The 26,254-nt window shown below is 42.1% G+C and overlaps 1 protein-coding gene across 10 annotated transcripts in view; it reads left to right on the top strand.

Moving 5' to 3' along the window:
• PHF20 (PHD finger protein 20) overlaps nucleotides 1-26,254 on the top strand; it is a 176,212-nt gene that overhangs the window by 135,943 nt on the left and 14,015 nt on the right. For all 10 annotated transcript variants that reach the window (XM_030533338.1, XM_030533336.1, XM_030533337.1 and 7 more), the window contains 3 exons: nucleotides 8,061-8,160; nucleotides 11,279-11,474; nucleotides 21,770-22,169. In XM_030533338.1, coding sequence (XP_030389198.1) covers nucleotides 8,061-8,160; nucleotides 11,279-11,474; nucleotides 21,770-22,169 — 696 coding nt within the window. The remainder of the gene's footprint in view (nucleotides 1-8,060; nucleotides 8,161-11,278; nucleotides 11,475-21,769; nucleotides 22,170-26,254) is intronic.

The raw sequence follows: 26,254 nt of genomic DNA, 5'->3' as shown, positions 1-26,254 counted from the left end.
CTCGGGGGTTCGGGGAACGCGAGAGCAAACCGGGGAAGGAGACCTGCTTGATTACCAGAGGCTTCCTCAGGTATGCTGGGATACCTGCTTATTCCACGGAGGTCAAGAAAAGCGCTGGTAAGTTTCTATACTTGATTACCAGCGCTGGATCACCAGCGCTGGATCCTCTACACCCGAGACAAAACGGGAGTACGGCCAGCGCTGCAAACAGGGAGTTGCAGCGCTGGTGATGCCCTGCAGATATGTACACCTCCTAAGTTGCAGCGCTGTAACCCCCTCACCAGCGCTGCAACTTTGTGATGTAGACAAGCCCTCTGACAGCTGGGTGGCTTTGGGCTATTTTCTTAGGGCTTGGCTACACTGGCACTTTACAGCACTGAAACTTTCGCGCTCGGGTGTGAAAAAACACCTCCCTGAGCGCTGCAAGATACAGCGCTGTAAAGCCTCAGTGTAATCAGTGCCGCAGCGCTGGGAGCGCGGCTCCCAGCGCTGCAAGCTACACCCGTAAGGGATGTGGTTTACGTGCAGCACTGGGAGAGCTCTCTCCCAGCGCTGGTGCTCCGACCACACTTACACTTGCAGCGCTTTGAAATTTCAGATGTAGCCATACCACCAGCTGCATTGCCTACATTGCCATTAAAATTGGCTAGGACAGCAAATCTTAGTTTGTTAGAAACACTGTGACAGGTTGGATCACAGAAACCCCACTCGGAGCTGCCAACGGATGTGCCAAGACTACCTCTGCTCCTGTTTTTTTTGCCAGCTCAGGACTTCAGCACCCTGTTTTGCTGAGCCAGATACTTTTGTCTGCTTCAGCAAATACCCAGGGTCTGAATTACTTGCCCCACAGCTGCAGGTTGTGAAAACAGCTCACGGAAGTGTGCTTATTTTTAGCACTCAGTTGCCCAATTCCCAATGAGGTCTAAACCCAAATAAATCCGTTTTACCCTATATAAAGCTTATACAGGGTAAATTCATAAATTGTTCACCCTCTGTAACACTGATAGAGAGAGATGCACAGCTGTTTGCTCCCCCCAGATATTAATACATACTCTGAATTAATAAGTAAAAAGTGATTTTATTAAATACAGAAAGTAGGATTTAAGTGGTTTCAAGTAGTAACAGATAGAACAAAGTAAGTCACCAAGCAAAATAAAATGAAATGTGCAAATTTATGTTTAATTAAACTGAATACAGATAATCTCACCCTTAAGAGATGTTTCAGTAAGTTAATATTTTTTCCTCAGACTGGACACCTTCCAGGGCTGCGCACAATTCTTTTCCCTGGTACAGCTTTTGTTTCAGCTTAAGTGGTAGCTAGGGGATTTTTTATGATGGCTTCTCTTTCCCCTTTGTTTTGTTCCACCCCTTTATATATATATTTTTGCATAAGGTGGGAATCCTTTTGTTCCTCTCTGGGTTCCCACCCCCTCCTTCTCAATGGAAAGACACAGGTTAAAGATGGATTCCACTTCAGGTAACATGATCACATGTCACTGCAACACTTCAAGCCTTCATTCCTTCCAGCCTGATTCACAGGGAGGCCTGCCTGCAAACAGAGCCATTCAGTCAATTGCCCTGGTTAATGGGAGTCATCAAGATTAATGGTCCACACTTTGCATAATTACAGTAGGCCCTCAGAATTGTATTTCATATTTCTAGTTTCAGATACAAGTGTTACATTTATGCAAATAGGATGATCACACTCAGTAGATTATAAGCTTTGTAATGATACCTTACAAGAGACCTTTTGTATGAAGTATATTCCAGTTACATTATATTTACTTATTAGCATATTTTTATAAAACCATACAGACCGCAGTGTCACAACTTAGTTGATTAAGTAATTGTCTAGACACTCTTTGGTTGTCTTATCTGGGAAATTGTATAACAGAAGAATACATATGAGTTTTTATTTCTCCATCTCTGGATTCACATACTGAGACATCTCCTATCTGAGTCAGCTAGCTTTTGAAAGTTTCTGGAATCATAGATCATTAGGGTTGGAAGGGATCTCAAGAGATCATCTAGTCCAACCCCCTGCTAGAAGCAGGACCAATCCCTAAATGGCCCCCTCAAGGATTGAACTCACAACCTTGGATTTAGCAGGCCACTGCTCAAACCACTGAGCTGTCTTTCCCCCCTGTTTTAGAAGGATGCATCCTTTGGTGCTGTTTATGTATATGTTTTTCATTATTCTATGGGGTGGATGGGGGACTCTCTTCTTTATTGGGTACCAGCCTCTTTTTGACACTGCTTCTTGGAACGTTCTAATTATTTTTATTTGTGTCATCGCCCAAGCCACTTACTCTTGAAGAATGAAAATTCTGTGCAGTTGTAACCTTAAAGAAGAAAAAACTACTTAATTGTAAATCTGCATTGTTGAAGATATCCCCTCAGAGGATTCTCATTCAGACCTCTACCTTACCCCAGAATTTGGAAGCTCAGATTTGAGGTGTCTCCTGTATCTGCCCTCAAAGCAGTCATTTGGAGATTTGCCCATTCCTGGAAGAATTGCTGATTATTTTTTTGTTGTTGTTTTTTTAAATGTGGACACTTTAAATGCCAATTAGAATGAGACAGAATGCTGCCTTTTCTTACTTATCTGAAAGAAACTGGCTAGAATTTTCTGGGACCTCTGAGGTGCTTGTTGTTGGAGTATACACATTCCAGGGAGCCCTTGTACCAACCACAGGTGTCTTGAGGCATCAAAAACACAAGAGCTAAGGCAGTTTATGCATGGGGGTGCAAGACCTGTGAGTGGGAGTCTTGTGAGCTCTTATCTACAAAAACGCAGAATTACAAGTAAGTAATATTCTCTTCCCCACTGTGTTCATCTCTAAGAAGTTCAGTGCCATTAAGCATGGAGAATATCTTCATTTTTCTTTACAAAAAGATTTCATACAAAAATTGTATGCAATCCTAATATTGGTACAGTTAAATAACAAAGGGTCTGGTGCAGCTCCCTTTGAAGCTGACAGTAAACCTCCCACTGATTTCAGTTGGAGCAGGATTGGGCCCAGTAACAGGAAGTGCAAAATGTTGTGGTTTCAACTAGACCATGTACAGTTAATATAGTATAAAACTCATAACCATTTGTGTCTGAATACAATAGTTACAGAAAGGTACATACATGGTTTTTGCATTTAAACAGTACATTTGTACAGAAAGAATTACTAAATTAATAGTACTAGAACTGAAACAAAATCTATTTAAATATGGACCTGTGTCATTGTCACTGAGGCTTCATCCTGGTCTCTGCTTAACTCTGGAGGACCATGGGGTTTTGCTATTAGAGCTATATAGGCAGCAATTCAGTTTTTACACTGATCACCCTTTTATTGGAGGGGAATGAGACTTTCTCCTGGGGCCTACATCCTCACAGTAAGGTCTGGACAACAATTAGCCCCAACATAAGAACATAACATAAGAACAGCCGTACTGGGTCAGACCAAAGGTTCATCTAGTCCAGTATCCTGTCTGCCAACAGTAGCCAATGCCAGGTGCCCCAGAGGGAGTGAACCTAACAGGTAATGATCAAGTGATCTCTCTCTTGCCATCCATCTCCACCCTCTGATAAACAGAGTCTAGGGACACCATTCCTTACCCATCATGGCTAATAGCCATTAATGGACTTAACCTCCATGAATTTATCCAGTTCTCTTTTAAATGCTGTTATAGTCCTAGCCTTCACAACCTCCTCAGGTAAGGAGTTCCACAAGTTGACTGTGCGCTGTGTGAAGAAGAACTTCCTTTTATTTGTTTTAAACCTGCTGCCCATCAATTTCATTTGGTGACCCCTAGTTCTTGTATTATGGGAATAAGTAAATAACTTTTCCTTATCTACTTCCTCCACATCACTCATAATTTTATATACCTCTTTCATATCCTCCCTTAGTCTCCTCTTTTCCAAGTGAAAAGTCCTAGCCTCTTTAATCTCACCTCATATGGGACCCTCTCCAATCCCCTAATCATTTTAGTTGCCCTTCTCTGAACCTTTTCTAGTGCCAGTATATCTTTTTTGAGCTGAGGCGACCACATCTGTACTCAGTATTCAGGATGTGAGAGTACCATTGATTTATATAAGGGCAATAAGATATTCTCCATCTTATTCTCTTATTCTCTATCCCCTTTTTAATGATTCCTAACATCCTGTTTGCTTTTTTGACCACCTCTGCACACTGCGTGGATGTCATCCACGATGACTCCTAGATCTTTTTCCTGATTTGTTGTAGCTAAATTAGCCCCCATCATATTGTATGTATAGTTGGGGTTATTTTTTCCAATGTGCATTACTTTACATTTATCCACATTCAATTTCATTTGCCATTTTGTTGCCCAGTCACTTAGTTTTGTGAGATCTTTGTGAGACCATCTGCTTTGGTCTTAACTATCTTGAGCAGTTTAGTATCATCTGCAAATTTTACCACCTCACTTTTTACCCCTTTACCCAAATAGAACAAATGTGCATATTCTTTTCTGGGTTTAAGTAATGAATTTTTTTGTTGGTGGTGTGTTTTTTTGTTTGTTTTAATTTTGGAGAGCGACTCCACATACCAGCATGGGGAAATTCACTCCTCACCTCCTTTGTATACGTAATTAATTTGCATTTTTTTTTAGTCCTGTTGTTCTCCTCCTCCTCCTCCCCCCTTGTCCAGCGGTGGCTCCAGACACCAGTACTCCAAGTGCATGCCTGGGGTGGCAAACCACAGGGGGCGTCCTGCCGGTCCCTGCGAGGGTAGCAGTCAGGCTGTCTTTGGCGGCTTGCTTGCAGGAGGTCCACAGATTCGACGGCAATTCAGCAGTGGGTACGCCGAAGCCATGGGACCAGGAAGCTCCCGCAGGCAAGCCGCTGAAGGCAACCTGCCTGCCATGCTTGGGGCAGCAAAAAAGCTAGAGCTGCCCCTGCCCTTGTCCACCTTTTCTCCTCCTTCAAAACCTCTAGCTCCTTATTTTAGCTCACTTTCCATTACTAATCTATACTCTGGCTCAATCTGCTTCCTCTCACCTGTTACAGTGGGTCTGTAGCCAGGTAAGCAAAAGTGGGAAGCACTGGACAGACAGTAAAAAAGGGGTGACGAGCATCGTGTCCTTCCATGGAACACTCTGAAAAGTCTGGGGCAGCTTTCAGCATTTTAGAAGATTAAGACATTTCAAAACATTCACTTTAGTTAAAACAGTTGTCTTGAATTCTGTAGTTGGGTATTTTGCCTGTGGGGCAAATTATACTTTGCATATTCTTCATTTATATCTGTTAATATTTATATAGAGATATTGGGTTCATGAGAGTTTCCCCAGCCTGCCTCATTCCACAGTCCCATGTTTCGATATCTCCTGATTCAGTGTATGAACTCAAACTGAATGTCTGTATGTGTATTTTTGTATCGTTTTTATAAACTTGCCGTAAAACTTTGAAACAGAAGTAACATACTTGTTTCCTTGTTGTTTGTCCTGATCTTTTTCTTTTTCCTTGACTTTTCTTTCTTTTGTACTCACTAATCTGTCTTGTCTGCTTTTTCAGTATCTGCTTTACATCCAATTTAAAGGCACATAAACTAAAAACCACTTCTATCTGAACATGTTTTGTGTGTGATTGCTACCAGTAATCCTTGAGATTACTAGAACTGAAAAATTGGAGAGAAATACTTTTCTGTCAGTTAGTTTGGTGCCCTGTGTTACCTTGACACTATATTTTAAAATCATGCTTTAAAGCAGAGTGGGTTTCAGTTTGACAGCATCCTTATACTTTTCTGCCCTTTCCCTTTGTGCCCCAGTCTACACTAGCACGTTCCCTAAAATCTCTTACTGATGCAGCTCCTCTGTTGCGCAGTCATGAGGAATTTTACAAAAGTGTTAGTTTAGACAGGGCCTGGAGCTCTCCTCTTGTTCTTGACATGTCCTCCTTTGGCTTCCCTTTTCCTCTGCTTGCTTTCCCTCCTCCCATTAACCCATCCTTTTCCCTTGGGTTTTCCTCTGGACCCTCCCTTGGTAGGATTTCTCTGCCTCCTCTTCCCTTCCTTTATTGAGGAGACCCATTTTGGAGGGGGTGCCTGCCTTTTTCCTTTTTTGGATGGGGAGTCTTCCTCTCAACTGATCTTTCTATTTCCCATCTTACCCACCACCGTTGTCTTAGTGGTGAGAAGAGAGACTACTTCCTCCCCTACCCGCCTCCCAGGGATGTCTTCTACCTTCTACAGCCCTCCACCCCATCCTACTTGACTGGCCTGTCTCCTTCATCTTCTTTCCACCACTCTTCCCCTCCAGTTCTTAGGGTGAAGGAATGCCTCTTCTTCTCCTCTTCCCATTTTATGGGAGAGACTCTCCTTAATCCCAGCCTCCTTGGATACATGGTATATGGATCTTGCAGTCTATTTGGGGGTTAGGAGGCAAAAGTCTCTCCTCTTCCACATTTCCCTCTCCGCCTTCGGTGTTGTGCTCTCCCCCTACCCCCTTTCCATGGTCTTCTCTGTCTCTGCCCCAAGGTCACTGGACCTAACCACGAAGCTAGGTGTTCAGAATCTGTTGGTGCTTCTAATGTGCTTTGCAGTCATGTGTTCTCCCCATAGATGAAAGATGTGTCCCAAAGGATATGTCTAGACTAGAGTTTTTTGCTGCAGGAGTAAACTACAGATATTTGTGTAGTGTCTAAGTTAACATTTACAAAAGTATAACTTGAGTTAATTGGGAATCAGTTGTCTCAAAACAGGAACCAAACTTGAGTCTAAACAATCTCTGTGGCCCTAAGGACAATAAACATGTTTCTCAATTGAGTTAGCCCAACTCAACTGAAAACTAACTTTCATGCCATTATAGGTACGGTTTAATACTTTTAAAGTTGTTTGAGCTGGCCATTTTGTAACTATTTGGTTGAGCTAATTCTACTGAAAAACAGCTTCTTTGTTCCTGTCAGTAAGGCCTGTGCAGAGAGAGCCACTCAGGAAATTAGGGAGAGTCAGGAAGGGTTCTTCCTCTTGCACCTCTCTGTAACAGGCTTCTGTAAAAGAACATATGCAGAACCATGACACAGTCCTGTAAATAATGTTCCCTCATGTGCAGTTTTGTCCCACTTCCACCATCTTTTTCATTATCAAACTTAGAAACTCCTTAGAGGAGAGATTTGGTTATCTTATTTATCTGTGAATTTCTTTGTACCCCTTTTTAGACTGTATAAATGGGACTAGTGGTAACTTCTAGGAACTGTTTGGAAATTGCAGTGGGGTACTTTTCAGTCTTTTTTTTTTTTTTTTTTTTTTTTTTTTAACCATGAAACACAACATGCAGCTGCAGCCTTATCTACACTAGAAAGTTGTACCTCTTTAATACTGATACAGTTTAATACTGTTAACTTTCAAGTTTAAACCAGATTTAAGTGTCTCTGCCTTTAAGGTATCTTCACATTCGATATAGTACCTGGATTGTGTTGATCTGAATAATGATTGAATGAAGGTGACTCAGCTATTCTCTCACTTCTGGAGTTTTGTAGGTAAATTGGTAGGGGAAGCTTGGACTTGTTCTGTGGCTACCCTTGTTCTATGTGGTTGAGGTAATGTCTTTTTTATTGGACCATCTTTAGTTGGTGAGAGAGACAAACTTTCAAGCTACACAGAGCTCTTCGGGTCTTGGAAAGCTTGTCTCTTTCATCAAAATAAGCTGGTCCAATAAAAGATATCATCTCACCCACCTTGTCTCTTTAATATCCTGGGACAGATAAGGCTGCATCAATGCTTGGTCTATGTGCTCATGTACTACAGGATTTTGGTCTCAAGGGGTATCAGTTTGCTACTTTTTTATGATCTCTAATGTCACTCTAAAATGGTTGTGATTTTTATGAAAAATGAGTGGGGAAGATGGAAATTTCATTGTAGTTCCAATCTTTTAATTTAATTGCTGTTCTTAAAATAAGACTGGATCCGGGTGTCATTTTCTAGGCCTATATTTCTCTTAAGTTTATGGGTTTTTTTGTTACACGGACACTACATACATACACATATTAATCTTACTAATTGAGGTAATTGTATTGAGGTTTCATTTGTTGATGTGCAATTCTTAACTTCAAACAGTGTGAAGAGTGTCTGTGCTGGCAGCATGGAGTCTGTATGGGTTTACTGGAAGATAATGTACCTGAGAAATATACCTGCTATATTTGCCAAGATCCTCCAGGTACAAAGATTTCTAAGGTTACAGACCCTTCTAATACATGTAGTAATTTTATTAGCTTTTTATATTTATTACAAAGTATATATGTATAGTTTTTTTTCTTATACCACTATTTTCTGCCCTGTTAATTTGTCTGTCCTTTTTAGATGATTGGATTTTTTAAAAAGTGAATTTAATTTGCTTTCATTTGTTATTGTTTAGTCAACATTGTTCAGATGTGTAATGTGAAACTATAACAGATGTTGGAATTAAATGTGTGTAATTTTAAAGATAATCTTCATAGAACATACATTTTGCTGTTAACACAGATTAATTTGGGGTGTGCTATCTGACTGGAAAATACAGATCAAGTTGTCTAATTTTTCAGTCTGTTTGTTTGTTTTATTTTTGAGCTCTCCTGAGAGTTTTTAATTTGTTTGAAACTAATGGTAGATTGTTGTTGACTAAGTGCTAGGAAGCTTTAGGTAATGCTGTAGTTTGAACTTAGTTAACCAAAGCAATTAATTGATGTAATATTGAACTAAGTAATGTTAAAGATGGTAAATAGAATGAAAATGGAATAATTTAATATTGTATCACTTTTGATATGTAATGTTTATGACAGTGGCATTTTCCCACACAGGCCTCTGAGCATGTATCAGTGTAATAGAACCTGTGCCTGACAGTGTTGTTACAAATCACCACTTTTATTTTAAATATGCCTGTTTTGATGGCTGTGGCAGGCTTATCAACAGCAGTCCTGTAGACTTCTTTAAGGCTGATGCCAGTCCTACCTCATGAACTTAACCAGCAGGAGGCTGTTTCCTAACAGCCATAACTATCTCTCCTCTCCCCTCCCTTCATCTCTGAAATGCATTTGTGATCCACTTTTTTTATTTTGTGTTAGAATATAGATAAGGTAAGAAGCCATCAGAATAAATTCCTGTTGTGCACAATCTAAATTATTCAGATTGCATCACTCCATATCTTTATTTTTTTTTTAAATCCATTCTTGAAATATTATAATAAAAGATATGCTCTAGTTCATACAGGAATTAATTCAGTCCTGTGGCCTGTGTTATGATCACAGTGGTCCCTTCTGGACTGATTTTAGTAATTCCTTCAAATAATCCACTCTTAACAAGTTTGCTGAATTTTTTTGGAGAAGATTGAGAAGTTTGGGGCTTGTCTCTCCAGTTCTCTTAATTGTCGGAACTGGGGGTAACTGACAGACTGACTTCTGCACTGTCCCCGATACTTTCAAAGGTTTGTGTATTTTATACTCTGATCTATGCCCACTCTGGCTACTTAGAAAGTTGTTTTCTGCCATTGTGTTGCTGTTATTGAAGAGATATTATCAAGACATCACTTAGCTGACTGGCATCCACCACTTACTATGGAGGTTCACCCCTCTTCAAGTTACAGGAGTCCTTCCTAGTAGTCTCCCTGTCTGACCTTTCTTCTTTGGGGACAGTAAACCAGAAGGGTAATGGCCTTTTGGCTCCAAGTCCACCTCTAAATCAGTAACATCCTGGATAGATTTCAGTCCAGATTCAGTCTGTCTTAGGGTACGTCTGTACTACCTGCCAGATCGGCAGGTAGTGATTGATCGATCAGGGATCAATTTATTGCATGTAGTGTAGATGCAATAAATCGATCCCCAATTGCTCTCCTGTCGACTGGTGAACTTCAGCTTGGTGAGAGGCGGAAGCAAAGTTGACGGGGGAGCCGTGGCAATTGACCCCATGCCGTGAGGATGCAAGGTAAATCGAACTAAGATACGTTGACTTCAGCTACGCTATTCTCGTAGCTGAAGTTGCGTATCTTAGGTCGACACCTCCCCCACATCCCCTCTCCGAAGACCAGGCCTTGGGGAGTTGAGACTGCCAGTCAGGGTCCTAAATGATCTGTAGATTTTAAATTAGGATGAATTGACATCGATTTTTTTTTGTTGTATTTGGCAGTTTTTCCTATCACTGACCACATGTTGTTGCTTTATTTACTAAGGGATGTTGCTGGTGTGCCTGGAACTACTTTGCAGTGGTTCTGGTCATATCTACAAGACCTCACAGACTTGCTAGACAATATGTGTCATTGCCTAGGGATTTGGATACCTTAAAAATCTGTCCTATTTACCATGAGGTAATATGTTTTATTGGATCAATTTCTGTTGGTGAAAGAGAAGCTTTTAAGCTTCATAGATACTACTTCACCCACCTTGTGTCTCAAATACCCTGGAGCCAACGCAGCTACATCAACACTGCAGTGTCCTGTTTACCACATCGTTTAGTGTTTTGCATAGAGAAGGTCTCTGGGTGAGGTCATCTCTAAACATTGGATGATCATATCACCATGGTGATGGTACACAATTGTACATCTCCTCACCTGCCCTGTGGACCCTGATAGCTTGGACTGGGTATGTCCTAACTGACTCTTTCCACAAACTGTCGATGCCCCAGCCAAGCCTATTGATTGATTACTATTGTGTTTATCACATCTATAAGTGAGTCGCATTTCAGCTGTTTCTGTGATACCCCAACTGCCTCAGCAAGGGGTAGATAGTCATATATTTGCATAAGGTTTTGGTCAAAATTGTTTGGTCAATGACTGCATCTTGGTACATGCATTCTACTTATAAAATGTGACTAATTAGGCATCAAAGAAACTACTGGTGATGGGGAAGTTCACAGCCCTGTGGTGTATTTGTTTGTCCACAGACTCTTAAAAATCATTTGCACTGAATTACATAGTGTCTTTATGCCTGAAGATTTAGTTACTGGAATGTGCAGTACTCTATTGATAAGAATACATCAAAAATATGAAGATGTCAGTCAGTTGCAACTGTCTGGCATGGAAGTCCTCACTGAATACTGCTGCTTTACACTTAGGTAGAATTCCCTGACCTGGAGCAAGGTGTCATATGTTCTTCCCACTTCATATGTTCTTTCTGTCTTTGGGGCAGTGGAGTGTCCTATGTCAAATAGACTTTTATTAGTGCTATTGCTAAGAGGAGTTACTATTAATAAGATGGTGCAAGGTTTATATTAGTCGATATCAAGTTAATGATAGCTATTACGTGTAATGTTCACAAACCAAAGTTACCTTAATGATTATTTTAATCTACTCATTACTGTTGCTTTAGGTCAGAGATCCAGCTTAAAATACTGGTATGAGAAGGAGTGGTTAAGTAATGGTCACATGCATGGTTTAGCATTTCTGGAAGAAAATTATTCCCACCAGAATGCCAAGAAGATTGTAGCCACTCATCAACTTCTTGGGGATGTGCAGAAAGTGATAGAAGTACTGCATGGACTGCAGCTGAAGATGAGCATTTTACAGTAAGCAGTGTTTTGAAGTCTTAGCTGGCATGTACTAGACGTGAAACAGATTTCAAAGAGTAGAAAAATAACTGATAATGCAGATTTATTTTGATTTTATATACTGTTCCATAGATATATAGGCATGTAGTTTGATATGATGAGTTGTGAATTGAAAAAACAAAAATTAGTTGCAACTCCTTGGTGCAGTGAAACAAATTTATAAAATATTTAAAAAAAAAATTAAAAATTGGCTTGGGTGTATAGATATACTCAAACAGAAGTGTGGAGAAAGAGATAGCAAGCAAGCAAAGTATAGAAGAAAACTCTTCTAGAATGTTTATACGGAATACAGAAAAAAGCGAAATATGGATGATAGGTATATAATACTTACGTTGATATTCTTGACACATCTGTCTTTTCTATCTCAATATTACTAAACCATAGTTTTGCTATTAGGAACATTATTTTTTCGCCCACCTCCATTGTTGCTCTATATATATAGTGGAATGAGAACATAAATATCTCAGCAGCCTTTCAGTGGCTTGCCCACCACTTGATTTATTGAGCTTAATTTTGTGGTTACCAATGCAACCAGAAAAATTACAAAATGTTCCATCATACATATATGTATTAATAGATATGTACAGTCAATAACCAACTTTTTCTGCATTTTTATGAGTTGAGCAACGTTTTTTCAGTTTCCTGAATGTTCTGGGGATGAAAACAAAATGAATTATCCTAACCTCAAATCCATCAGTTTTAGAGTGTGATTTCATAAATGTTTCTCTGTTTACTGATCAGCCAGTCACATAGTAGCAGCCATTTGGAAAGCAAAGCTCTTGGTGTCTTCGGCCTCTTTGAGGTGAAAGGAGAAGTTTTTAAATCTGTGGTGTCTGCAATGTGATAGTTGCAATACCTTTAAGTGTTTGAATAGTGGATTGCAAAAAAAAGATACAGGGTCATGCATCATGGAAATATTATGTATCCATTCATCATGGGATTCCTTAATCACCTCTGTGGAATACTTTTCTACATAGTAGGGAGGAGGTGAAACTTAAGCTCTTTAGGACCTTTATTCCCAGTGTTGTACAAAAAGGGGAAATGAGAGTTTTAGATCTTTAGATTCTTCAGCTATGGAACACAATATCTGTTTTGTGGCATTAAGCTATGGAATGAAACAAGAGTGTTTTTCTTATGGAATTTTTCCCTTTTGGTTTCCACCTTATCTTGATCTTGCTGTAAGGTATTGTACTAAATTAACTCCCAGTTTTCTCATAAAATGCATCATTAAAGGATCTTCAAGAGATTCCTAGGTTTGAAGAAAAAGCATCTTGATGCTCTTCTTTGAGTGATGTCTCTATGGGTGCTCTTCTTTAGGTGATTGTGCGCCCCGAACGTCTAGTCAAAGAATTTTGACAGCAGTGCCATGTTGGGCAGCACATGCGCTATTCCCATCTCATGCTAATATCAGCGGTTAACTGGTGCTGTGTGACCAACCACCCCTCAGTTCCCTCTGAATCGCTCTTGGTCTGAGTCAGAGCTCCAGCAGTGCCTCTACACGACTTACCTTAGATTTAGATTTTGGATTAGCTGCATAGTGTAGTAGCTAGAATGGTTAGTTAGAACTCATTCCTCTCTTTTTTTTCTCCCTTTATTTTAAAAAAATACACACATACTAACACCAACATTTATTTTTACGTTACATTTTCATTCACCCCTCAGGGACAATTTCACCTGAGAGTGCCCGAGTCTCTGGGCTTTAAATGTTACCTCTCCTTTTGAGAGGCAATGCCAGTCACAGACAGACATACCCAGTGTGTCTGCTGCTTGGAGGAGACACACATACACCAGAAGTGCTTCTACTACCACAACCCTAGGACCTGTGCGAGGAAAGTGAGGGACCTTAAACTCAAACTCATTTTTATGGAGAAATCTCTCCGCCTGGCCTCCAACCCAGGATCCCAAAGTCCTCCCAGTCACCTGCCTCGGCTTCTGACAGACCTCCCTCACCAACTCTGCATGGAAGGAGCCTGTCTCCTTAAAAAAAAGCCCAAGAAGAAAGCTACCACTTCTCCCACAAAGGGAATCTAAAAAAAATAAGCCTTTTCCAACTCTCTCCACATCGTTGGTGCTGACCGTGCCACAGCTATGTACCTTTGAGTCAACAGGATCTTGCAGTACCCCTAAAGTCAAAGACTCTAAGTGAGCTGTATCTCAGAAAGATGGCAGAGACAAGACTGACCTTTCGACCACAGCACTGACTGCAGCAGCAAATCACAAATACCGATTAACTATGTAGCGCCTCAGCTTACGGTGCCATCTTCTGGCCCATACCTCAGAGACAGCGGTACCAAAGCCTACTTTACCTCCTTTGGTACAGACACCATCAGTACCAATTCCCCCAGTGCCACAACAGCTTCCAGTATCACAACAGTCCCCAGCACCACAGCAATTGCAGATGCAAGTCGACGGTACCAAGATCTCTTGAAATACAGCAGTTTCTCTGACTTAATAGTTGCTGCGTCACCAGAGTCACCTCTTCTCGGTACCACTATAGCGTCTGTGCATTCAGCACTCACAGCAAACAGATCTACCCCTCCTTTTTCTAGCGAGAGGGATGAGGAGGGAGAGGTTTATTCATCACAACACTCTTCACCCATATAATTTACAGGAACAGCAAGGACACTGTTCCAGGGGTGGTATGGACATCCGGGGGTGCCACCATCAATGCCATGCCTGCCACAGTGGCTGTACTGGGACCAGTGGGTCACATTACTCCAAGCCTCCCAGTACCTCCAGGGAAAAACAGAGCCACTCCCCATCAGTGTCAGAGGCAGAACCCCATGAGCTCCCTAAAGAGACTTTTGAGGAAACAGAGGCGGCTGTGGATCAGGAGGCCAATCCTGCAATTAACACCACCTCCTCTCCAGATAAGACCATCATGCCTCTGCCACCTACAACAGGAGACAATTTTAAGCAATGTCATGAGCTGTTTAAAAGAATCACACACATGCTCCAAATCCTTCTGGTTGCTGAGTCCCAACACAAATTGTTGAATATATTACACACGTCAGCCTCATCCAAATTGGTTCTTACCATAAATAAGGTACTCATGGAGCCTGCCAACACCATCTGGCAGACCACTGCAACAATCCACCCTACTTGTAAAAGGGCAGATAAAAAGTATTACATCACATCAAAAGCCCTAGAATTTCTATTGTCATAGCCCCAGCCAAACTCACTGGTGGTAGAGGCAGGCAACACCATTCAAGGAATAACCCAGATCATAGAGTGGAAAAGATTGGATCTGTTTGGTCATAAGACCTATTCGTCATCAAGATTACAGTTCAGAATAGCCAAGTGTGAGGCCTTGATGGTGAAATACAACCATACAGATTACTCGAAACTGTACGAATTTATTGACTTTATCCTGGAAGACAAAAATGTACAATTTAGGTCAGTCATCTCTGAAGGTCACCTCCTGGCATGAACAGCTGTACATGCTTCCTTAGAATCAGCAGACACAGTGGCAAGATCCATTGCAATCGCCATAGTCATGCAATGGACCTCTTGGCTCCATCTGTCTGGATTGTCAAGTTGGGAGGTGCAATCCATTGTAGCAGATCTTCCCTTTGTAGGTCCAAAAATATTTGTAACTAAGACCGAGTCCCTCCATACATTGAAAGACTCTAGAGCAACTCTGATCTTCAGGCATCTACACACCTGCACAAACATGAAAACAAGGCAGATATTACTTATCACAGTGCTCATGGCTAGCTCCCTACACACAGCCATACATGCAGTACGATACCCAGAAGCAGAGGCAAAGACCCACAAGACACAGGCCACTCCCATCTCAGTCTACCACCTCGCAACAACCTGAATTGAAACATCAAATTTGAGGGGTTGGTCGAGAGCCTGAGAGACCCCCGCCCAATTCCAGTTGCTGAAACCACTTTCTACCAGACATCCATTTACAGACCATTTAATACCATTCTCCCTGTGACAGGTTGGATCACAGAAACCCCCCTGGGAGCTGCCAGCTGATGTGCCAGGACTACCTCTGCTCCTGTGGGCTGGCCGTCCCATTTAAATAACCTAGCAGTACAGAGCAAGTGGTCTCCTCCAGAACCAACACTGCACATAAAAGTTCTGGAACTGCAAGCAAATTGCAACATATGTGCACGCTTTCTACCCATGATCAAAAACAAAACCATACAAATCCTGATGTATGTTGCTTGTATGTTCTATATTAAACAAAAAACAGGGAGGAGCAAGGTACACTCCCTCTGCATTGAGGCCGTAAGACTGTAGAACTGTTGCATCCATCACAACATCACCATATTAGCCATCTGTCTACCTGGGTTTCAGAACATCACAACAGACATGTTAAGCAGAAAGTTCTCCCATAATCGTGAGTGTAAAATAAATACCTCAGTGATCTAGGACGTATTCCGACAATGGGGATTCCCCACAATAGATCTGTTTGCCATAAGTCAGAACAGCAAATGTCCAACATGTTGCTTCAGAGCAGGCTTCAGGCCAGGATTCAGGGGCAATGCCTTCCTCTTCAGATGGAACCCACCTTTTCTTTACATTTCTCTCCTACCCAGGGTTGTCCAGGATCATACAAAAGCTCAAGACCAATCAATCCAGAGTCATGTTAACAGCCCCCACGTGGCCCGGGCAAACTTGGGTTCCGTACCTGCAGCAGAATTCGGCATGTCCGCCGCACATTCTCCAACTTCTTCCATATTTCCTGTGACAAGATGCAGGCCAGATCTTGCACCCAAACCTGGAGATACTCCACCTGGGAGCATGGCTCCTCCACGGTACCAAGGCAACGAGATGACCTGTTCAGAAGATGTGATGGATATCTTGCTAAACAGCAGATGGTTGACTATATGTTCAACCTACCTCCACAAATGGAAGTGTGTTCACACATTGCCAGAACAAACACATCAGAGCCACCACCTCCTGGACTGTATACTTCAACAAAAATAATTAGATCTTTCATTGAACTCACTCAGAGTACACCTTGCAGCTATCACAACTTTCCACCATACCCTGCCACCCCAGGTGGTGGGGGGAAGTCTGGGTAGTGGGGCTTGGACTTCAGCCCTTGGCGGTAGGGGATGGGCTTTGGCCCTGGGCCCCAGCAAGTCTAATGCCAGTTGTGGCAACCCCCATTAAAACAGGTTAGCAACCCACTTTGGGGTCCTAACTCAGTCTGAGAACTGCTGCTCTAGATGTCAAAAGGGCACTAGCCTTTTATCTCAATTTATGGAGATATACCTATCTCATAGAACTGGAAGGGACTCTGAAAGGTCATCGAATCCAGCCCCCTGCCTTCACTAGCAGGACCAAGTACTGATTTTTGCCCCAGATCCCTAAGTGTCCCCCTCAAGGATTAAAATCACAACCAGGGCCGGCTTTAGGCTGATTCGACCGATTCCCTGGAATCAGGCCCTGCGCCTAAGAGGGCCCCACACCGGCGCCTTTTTAATTTTTACTCACCCAACTGCACTCCGGGAGGTCTTTGGCGGCATTTGAGCAGTGGGCCCTTCACTCACTCTGGGTCTTCGGCATTTCAGCAGCGGGTCCTTGAGTGCTGCCAAAGACCCGGATGTATTGACAGATGTATTGGAGCATAAGCTGTCGTGGGTGAATACCCACTTCGTCAGACTCTGGAAGTGAATTTCAGAGTGCATTCATTTCTGCAGCTGTCAACATGAAGTACAACCCCCACTGGGGACTAGAACACATTCCAGCAGGTAGTTCTCTACAGTGGTAGCCTTCCTTAATAATGTGCCTATTACAGACCTATGTAAAGCAACCACTTGGGCATCAGCCCATACGTTCATTCAGCTGTACACAGAGAGAGATTCAACATCTGATACTTTACCAGGACTCATGATTCTATCATCAGTCATAGACCCAACTTTGAAGCCTCTCCTTTCCACTGACAGGCACTGCTCTACAGTCACCTGAAGTGGAGCACCCACGGGTACATCCTCGAAGAAGAGAAGGTTACTTACCTTGTGTAGTAACTGAGATTCTTTGAAACGTGTCCCTCTAGGTGCTCCAGTACCCGCCCTCCTCCCTTCTACTTCAGAGTTCTGGCAAGGTCCTCTGTGGTAGAGAAGGAACCGAGAGGGGGTTGGTCCCACAGTGCTAGTTAACTGCCGCTGTAGGTGCAAGACTGAGACAGTGCATGTGTGGCCTAACTGGCTACTGCTGTCGAAATTCTCCAACTTGAGGCCCTGGAGCACACAATCACCCAAAGTGGAGCATCCACAAGGACACGCATCATGAAGAACCTCAGTAACTGCACAAGGTGAGTAACCTTCTCATACTGATGTACAAATCAGAAAAACATCTTCATATCCTTTCAAAAAATATTTGGAGAGTGTCCTTCAGCACTCCTGAAGGAAGAGGGTGAAAAGATCAGTATTGGCTTTGACAGAATCAGTATAGTGTGAGCCAGCTTTCAGAAGCCATTAGTAAACAGTGCCTGGGGTCAGTGTTAGTTTGTTCCTTGGATGGCGCCTGGGGTCAGTGTTAGTTTGTTCCTTGGATGGCGCCTGGGGTCAGTGTTAATTTGTTCCTTGGGTGCTTCACTTTCAGGTGTTCCTCCTGTCTGCAATAGGCCAATCCATCCTAGATTGACTTTTGTTGCTTCTCTTGTGAAGCTAGCCACCACACTGGTGACCCGGACAAACCCTTAGTCTAATACTGATAGAAATACAAGCCATAACAGTAATTGCAGTAATGGGAATGTATTGCTACATGCAACATCAAACCAAAAAGGCTAAATTACAGCACCGGGCTAAGAAGGTGTAGTTGTGCTTCTGGACCTGGACTGGAAAAGACATATATATGCAAGCCTCCTAAATTGGTGAATAAACCTGTAATTGAAGGCACTTCTAGAGGTGAACCCTGTCACATTTTGAAATCCTTATTTTTATTGGGGAATTCTAGCCCTTTACTGATGAGATTTGCCCTCTAAGAAGATTTGTCTTGTTAAAGCAGCAATTGTCAGTTTTGGAGTAACTGCCACTCCATGGTCTGTTCAAGGAGTTTCCCTTTAGGTCTCAGGCCTCCAGCCATCAAGTCTTACTGAGCCAGGAGCTGCCTCCCTCTTCCTCAGAGCAGGGTTTTAGGCTTTCAGCTCCACCTGCATTTCACGGTGATTGTCCCAGCAGGTCTGACTTAGGGCTTACTTAGCACTTGCAGTTTCACTTTCTCCAGGGACAAGTGACAGTGGTTCATCGGTGACCAAACAGTCCTCACTAGATAAACTACATTTATTTAAGACAAAAGCATTACAGAAAACATCATAAACAATAACATTTAAATACATACTTAAGTTTCCCCCATCTTGCCTATGGAAACCCTGTCAGGGCCCAGTTCTTCAGACTCTTTAGCAGGTAACCACCACTTGCTGTCAGTTGGCTCAAAATCAGGCCCCTGAGTCCATTTAAATGCAGCCAAAAGACTTTTTGTTCCCAGGACTCCTGAAACGGATAAAACCAGTCACTGTCCCTTTGCCAGGGGGGAAAGAGTTCAAACTCTGGATGTCTCCATAATCAGCACTGGGATTCTGCATAAATCACCACTTAGTGATCTCAGATCCCCCAAGCAATTCACACAGTGAGCCAAGAGCGCACAAATACATATAACATGTATTGGTACAAAGGTCTCTGGGCCATATTGTCTGGACCACCTCAGACCATCCCTTTGAAGTTTTCATGCTTTCAGGGTCTGGCTTAACATAAAGTTGAAACACTAGTCTCTGAAGATGCTGCCTGTGTTAGCAATATCTGTCACAGGCACCAACAATAGTGTCCTGCAACATGTAGAAAGGAAATTTTAGCCACTCTAGCATGGATTTGAAAGGAATGTTTCAGTTGTGCAATTGTCATGTTGCCTATAAGATGCATATAGCAGACAGCTCAAACATTTTTAGCCCGGTATTACCCATTTATCATGTCTTCAGAGAGCTGTTTGACTCTTTTTTTAAAAAAAAATCTCTGACTCTTTCTTTATTCTGGAAGACAAGTCTTGATGGACCGTGTAGTGACATGGGGATTTCGATTACTTTGGATTTCAGATTTGATGAATACTTCTCCAGGATCTCTCCTCCAGTATTCTTTCAGGAGTTAGCCCAGGCTGTCATTTAATTTTCTTCTAGTTTGGGCCTGGTTCTAGTCTGAGAATAATCTGTTCAGACATTCCAAAGATGCTAAATACTTTGCTTTGCTTTCCTTTCCTTTCCTTTTTTTGCTGTTGACCCCTAATGGATAAGTGAAGGAATTCAATGAAAATTACAGAAACCTAGTATTCATATTCATCTAAAATTCTTGGTTCCTCCTTAAACTATTTTTATAAGTGTACCCAGTTGCCCTGCTGCTGAAATAAATTCTTGCAGGGTTATTCTGTACTATTCAACCTGATGGAAATTTAAGTAAACTAAAAAATGAAAAATATTATAGAAAACAGTTTAGTGGGAAAAGTATGGGGTTCTAGTGTACACAAAGATAGTCTTGGCTAGGTGTGAAACTGCTCAAACATTTTACTTAAGTAATGAAATAATTGGTAAAGGAAGGCTCATTGAGGAACCAGTATAGACATGTATTATCAGATTTATGGATTTAGTTTGGAGGACAATTTCTATACAGGTTGCTAGAAAATGACCCAGAAGGACCTTTTCCAGTGCTGTGATCTGAGAGTTCATTTGGCTTAAGGGAGTGGACCCAACGCGGTGCTCACAGGTGCCATGACGCCCGCAGGGGCATCTTAATGCGCCCGCATCCTGGCCCCCAGGACAGCACTCGCCGAAATGCCACCTAATTTCAGCGGCATTTCGGCAGGGACACCTCTCGATGACGACGCTTGTCGCCAACAAGTGATGTCATCGAGAGGCGTCGTCCCCGAATTTCAGTGGGGATGCCTCTCGATGACACTGCTTGCTGTCGACAAGTGACATCATCGAGAGGCGTCGCTCCCAAATTTCAGCGGGGGCGCCTCTCGATGACTTCGCTTGTCGACAGCAAGCAGTGTCATCGAGAGGCGTTGCCACCGAAATTTGGCGGCATTTTGGCGGGTGCTCCACCACCGCAGTGGTCCTTCAGCTGGCACCCGCCAGCCAGAAAGGCTGGGGACCGCTGGCTTAAGGAGATTGCATTGAAGTGCCTTGCTTCCGGTTCTTTTATTACAGCTTGTTTCTTAACAGTAAATTAAAGTTTCATATAAATGACATGTATATAGGAACATAGAGCAAGTATCAACTATTTTTCCAGTTTTTGTTAAGTAATGGGTTATTTCTTTCCATGGTAAAATCAGAACTTTATTTTTAGAATAATAGAGAAAAGAATACTTAATGTCAAACAAATCACAATGCCCAAGTAATTCCTAGCATACTCATCCGAGAAATATATTTCCTGCTGGGAAAATTTCCTGATCCCAGAGTTTATATTTGAGTTCGTTTTCACATGTTTTTCTTCAGCTATTAATACATGAAAGAATTGTTGTTAAAACCAAATACTGAGTGTGTTTGCTGTCTTTTTTTGAGGCAGTGGGGGCTGGAGGGGTTGGAGTGTCAGGATTTTTTTGTTTTGATTTATGGTCTTGTAATCTAATATTGGCCATACTCTCTGGAGGATCATTCGTACTACTCTAATGAAATTTGTTTTGTTTGTATGAACAGAGGACTGTTTCAGCTCTGTATGCACATACACTAATCACCTGTTTTAGAGCAAATACTTTCTCAGTTCTAGTGTTTTTAAATATTTCTTTTTAAAAATCAAATTAAAAACATGAAAACAAATTTCTGCTTCCATAAAGAAAATTCATAGATGATTCAGGGGATTTAGCAACAACTGAAAATATTTTCTCATTTATTTTAACACATTTTTATAATTGAAATGTAATAAAAGTATTTGCACCACAAAAAATGGTGATATGAACATGCCAAATCTGAAGTAGTTCCAAATTGGAACCTACCAGTTACATCTAAATATTGTGGGGTATAGGATAACTAATGCCATGGCATTAAGCAGAAAGCATTATTAAAAATAGTGACTCTAATGAAAAAAGATTCTTTTGAAAGATACTGAACAGAGATCACTGGAAAGTGAAATCTCACCCCAGAATGTTTAGGGAAGCTTACTTGTAAGGAAGTTCATCAGTTCTGATGTGTTTAAATAGAATGTTCTCATTTCACTTCTTTGTAAAATAAGGTCATAAAGAAACTGTCATTTTAAGAAGGTTAAATTTAAAAAGTGTGTTTTACTTGTTTTATCTGTAAACAGAAATAAAGATCATCCAGACTTAAAACTTTGGTGTCATCCTTGGAAGCATCTTACGGTGGATGAAAAAATTCATACGAAACACATCATTCACATTGAAGAAAGCTGCTGCAAAGAAGAGACCGTAAGTTATAGAACTTTCAATGGAACAACTGAGAAACCTTCAACCATTCCTTCTGTGGAGGAATCCTATATTACCAGTGAACACTGTTACCAGAAACCTCGAGCCTACTACCCTGCTATAGAGCAGAGACTGGTTGTGGAAACCAGAGGTTCAGCCATGGACGATGGAGTGAACAGAATAAGAGAGAATGGAGATGATGCCCTGTCAGAGAGATTTGGATGGAATCTGGACAGAGAATTATACAAGTTGGAGAATGAGTCCAAGCATAATTACTCTAAGGTATGTTATATTGCTAAAATCCTGTTTCTCTAGGGCATTTGTTTTTACCAGGCACTTTCACTGTGCTTTCTGAAAATCCTTGACTGCTTTGAGTATTATCTGTGTTGATCCCCACTTCTGGTGCATGTTTACTTCATGCTCCAGGGTCTGGAATTTTCTGGTCGGCAGTGTCCATTGGGGTTGCACATGCTCTCCGCACAATCTGAGGGCATGTTACAAAGTGTTGTTCCAGCCACCCTTCTTACCACGTGTGACTTCAGGTTGACACTCAGTGATGTCTGCTCTACTCCCCATAGAAGTTCATCCTTCAAAAATTTCACTTTAGAAAATTAATGTTATAGTATTAGTTTACTAACTGCTTTGCTATGCGTGTCTGTCCTGTTGGCAGCTTTAGATTTTGACCATTGATTTGACTGGTGCTTTAAAGTTGAGGCAAAAGTATGAAGGTTCAGGTACTCTTCCTTGTGTGACTTATCCTTGTCAGTGAGGTGCCTTTTTTGTTGTGGTGATGGTGGCAGTGGTGTTGTGGCAAAGGCCTTATGTCATAACTGTCCTACTCAGATCTGAACCTAAGAGTTCAGAACATGAGAAGCTAGCATAAAACCTCCAAACTTAATTACCAGCTTGGATCTGATATCGCTGCCACCAGCCAGAAAAATTCCAGTGTCTGGCTCACTCTGGTCTCCCCAAAACCTTCCCTGGGGAACCCCCCAAGACTCAAATGCCCTGAGTCTCACCACAAAGCGAAATAACCCACTTCCCCTCTCCCTCTTTACCTCCTCCCAGATTTCCCCGCCCTGGGTACTCTCGGAGATTCCCTGCTTCAAGTCCTTGAAACACAAGTACCGAGAGATCAATCTCTCTCTCTCCCCTCACCCAGAGGGCATGCAAAGTCAGACTTAGTAAATCTAACACTAAGAGATTTTCCCCCTCCCTTCATTTCTTAGCCTTAACCAGTGAAAAAACACTTAGACAGGTCTTAAAAAGAAAGCTTTATATAAAAAGAAAGAAAAATAACATAAAATTGGTCTCTGTATTAAGGTGACAATATACAGGGTCAGCTGCTTAAAGGAAAAAATGAATAAACAGCCTTATCCAAAAAGAATACAATTTAACACATTCCAGCAACTACACACATGTAAATACAAAAAAAACAATATAAACCTATTGTCTTACTATCCTTGTACTTACAACTTGGAAACAGAAGATTAGAAAGCCTGGAGATAGAAAGATCACTCTCAGAGCCAAGAGGATCACCAAACCAAGACAAAGAACAAAGAACCCACACCCAAAACTTCCCTCCACCCAGATTTGAAAAAGTCTTGTTTCCTGATTGGTCCTCTGGTCAGGTGTTTGGTTCCCTTTGTTAACCCTTTACAGGTAAAAGAACATTAACCCGTAGCTATCTGTTTATGACATCTTATCCTTGGTAAGTGCTTGGTCTGCTGGCTCTTAGTCCAGAGAAGGAGCCATAAGTCATAGAATCAAATGAGATTAGGGTTGGAAGAGACCTCAGGAGATCATCTAGTCCAACCTCCTGCTCAAAGCAGGACCAACCCCAACTGAATCATGCCAGCCAGGGCTTTGTCAAGCTGGGCCTTAAAAACGTCTAAGGATGGATATTCCACCACCTTCCTAGGTAACCCATTCCAGTGTTTCACCACCCTCCCAGTGAAATACTTTTTCCTATATCCAACCTAGACTTCCCCCACTGCAACTTGAGAACATTGCTCCATGTTCTGTCATCCGCCACCACTGAGAACAACCTAGCTTCATTCTCTTTGGAACTGCCCTGCAAGTAGTTGAAGGCTGTTTATCAAATCCCCCCTCACTCTTCTTTTCTGCAGACTAAATAAACGCAGCTCACTCAGCCTCTCCTCTTAAGTCATGTGCCTCATTCCACTAATCATTTTTGTTGCCCTCTGCTGGACTCTCTCCAATTTGTCCACATCCTTTCTGTAGCGAGGGGGCCCAAAACTGGACACACTACTCCAGATGTGGCCTCACCAGTGTCAAACAGAGGGGAATAATCTGGTGATCTTGATCTGCTGGCGACGCTCCTACTAATGCAGGCCATTATGCTGTTAGCCTCTTTGGCAACAAGCCGCACTGTTGATTCATATCCAGCTTCTCATCCACTGTAATTCCTAGGTCCTTTTCTGCAGAACTGATGCTTAGCCAGTCAGTCCTCAGCCTGTAGCCATGCTTGAGATTCTTCCATCCTAAGTGCAGGACTTTACACTTGACCTTGTTGAACTTCATCAGATTTCTTTTGGCCCAATCCTCCAATTTGTCTAGGTCACTTTGGACCCTGTCCCTACCCTCCAGTGTATCTACCTCTCCCCCCAGCTTCTTGTCATCTGCAAACTTGCTGAGGGTGCAATCCATCCCATCATCCAGATCATTAATGAAGATGTTGAAGAAAACCAGCCCCAGGACCGCTCCCTGGGGCACTCTGCTTGATACCAGCTGGCAACTAGACATTAAGCTGTTCATAACTACCTGTTGAGCCCGATCTAGCCAGCTTTCTATCCACCTTATAGTCTGTTCATCCAGCCCATACTGCTTCAACTTGCTGGAAAAAATACTGTGGGAGAACATATATCATTCTCTAATTGAACATATGACTGTGCTGCCTTAGTATGTTTATGCAAGAACTCTTCTACCCCTCTGATGCCACTCAAGGTCAATAGTTACCCTTTAAGATCATGAAACTTCTCCTTTTATATAGCCATCAACTTGTACTTCCTGCATAAGAAGTCTGTCTTCAGGCACGAAACAGAATATGGCACAACCCTTGTTAAGTCCCAGTACCAATATTGACCGCCAGCAATGGACTAGTTAATGTACCAGGGGAAAAGAATTTCTTCTCTCTCTGCTGCAAACTCTTTCCGAAATCCTGTTAGCCTGCTCAGGTGGTGATTTTTTTGTTGTGGTTTTTTTTTGTTTTTTTTCCCCCCAAGTTCCATTATTTTCATTGGTCAGTATCACCCCCATGCTATTATGGAGAGATTAACCACTCAGACTTCAAACACCTGACTTGATCAAACGTCACATAGCCCCAGTCACATGGTCATTAGAGACACAAGGAAACCAACTGCTCACTGAGCCTTTTTGGAGGCCCAACAGTTCAACTATATGACCCTCACAGAGACACAATCAAACCAAACATGCAACTCACCAAGTTGTTAGGATCTACAGATACATCCCAGAAACTTCCCTATTAGCATTGCCTGTTCACCTGCTCATGTGTTCACTTTAAGTGCATTATACCTGGCCTTTCTGGATGGCATCATGAAAGCATCCAAGGCAAAAAGTGTTTTAGCTACCCCAAAGGAAACCTGTAAGACTGCAACCTAGTCATCTAGCAACATGTTTGTAAAATGCTACAGGCTTGAACTTCATTCTGTGGAGAAGCATCATTTAGCAGGAAAGTGCTCCAAGATGTGTCCCCAAAATAAGTAAATACTTCTGATTTGAGGGAAGGGAGTGCATTCTTCTCCTATTTAGCACTCTCTTCCTTCTAAAACCTTCTTCATTGAGTAGTGTCCCTATGGGTGCTCCACTTCAAGTGCGCATGTGCCTCTTGAGCCCTTGATCGGAGATTTTCCAGTAGCAATGACCATTCAGCCCACACATGCATCTGGTATCTCCTTGTGACACTTAACAAGGCTATATAAAGATGCGCGGACAAACCACCCTCTGTTCCTTCTGAACTGCCTTGGCCTGAGGTGGAGCCTTAGCATGTCATGCCTCTGCTGTCTTGTGTTTACAATTTCCTATAGTAGTTTTGTTTAGGATTAGTTAGTATAGTTAGTTGTTAGTTATAACTATATTGTTATCAGTATGTGGTGATTGGATAGTCTTGTTCCTCTCTGTCTCCCTCAGGGAGTCTTTTATTTTCCTGGCAGGGCATGCCTGGTTCACTAGGTTATAAACACTGCCTCTCCTGCTGTTAGCGACAGCCACTCTTATGTGTCTGTTGCTTGGGGGAGTCCTATGTCTCCCAGAAGTGTAGCTTCTGCCCAACCCTCACATCCAGGGCAAGAAATAATAGAGAGATTAAACTGAGACTGACCCTTTGA

This window comes from Gopherus evgoodei, chromosome 14 (genome assembly GCF_007399415.2).
Source record: "Gopherus evgoodei ecotype Sinaloan lineage chromosome 14, rGopEvg1_v1.p, whole genome shotgun sequence".
In the NCBI taxonomy this organism is placed as follows: Eukaryota; Metazoa; Chordata; order Testudines; family Testudinidae; genus Gopherus; species Gopherus evgoodei.
The sequence above is the reverse complement of the archived record's forward strand: the minus strand, read 5'-3'. Positions and strand labels throughout refer to the sequence as shown.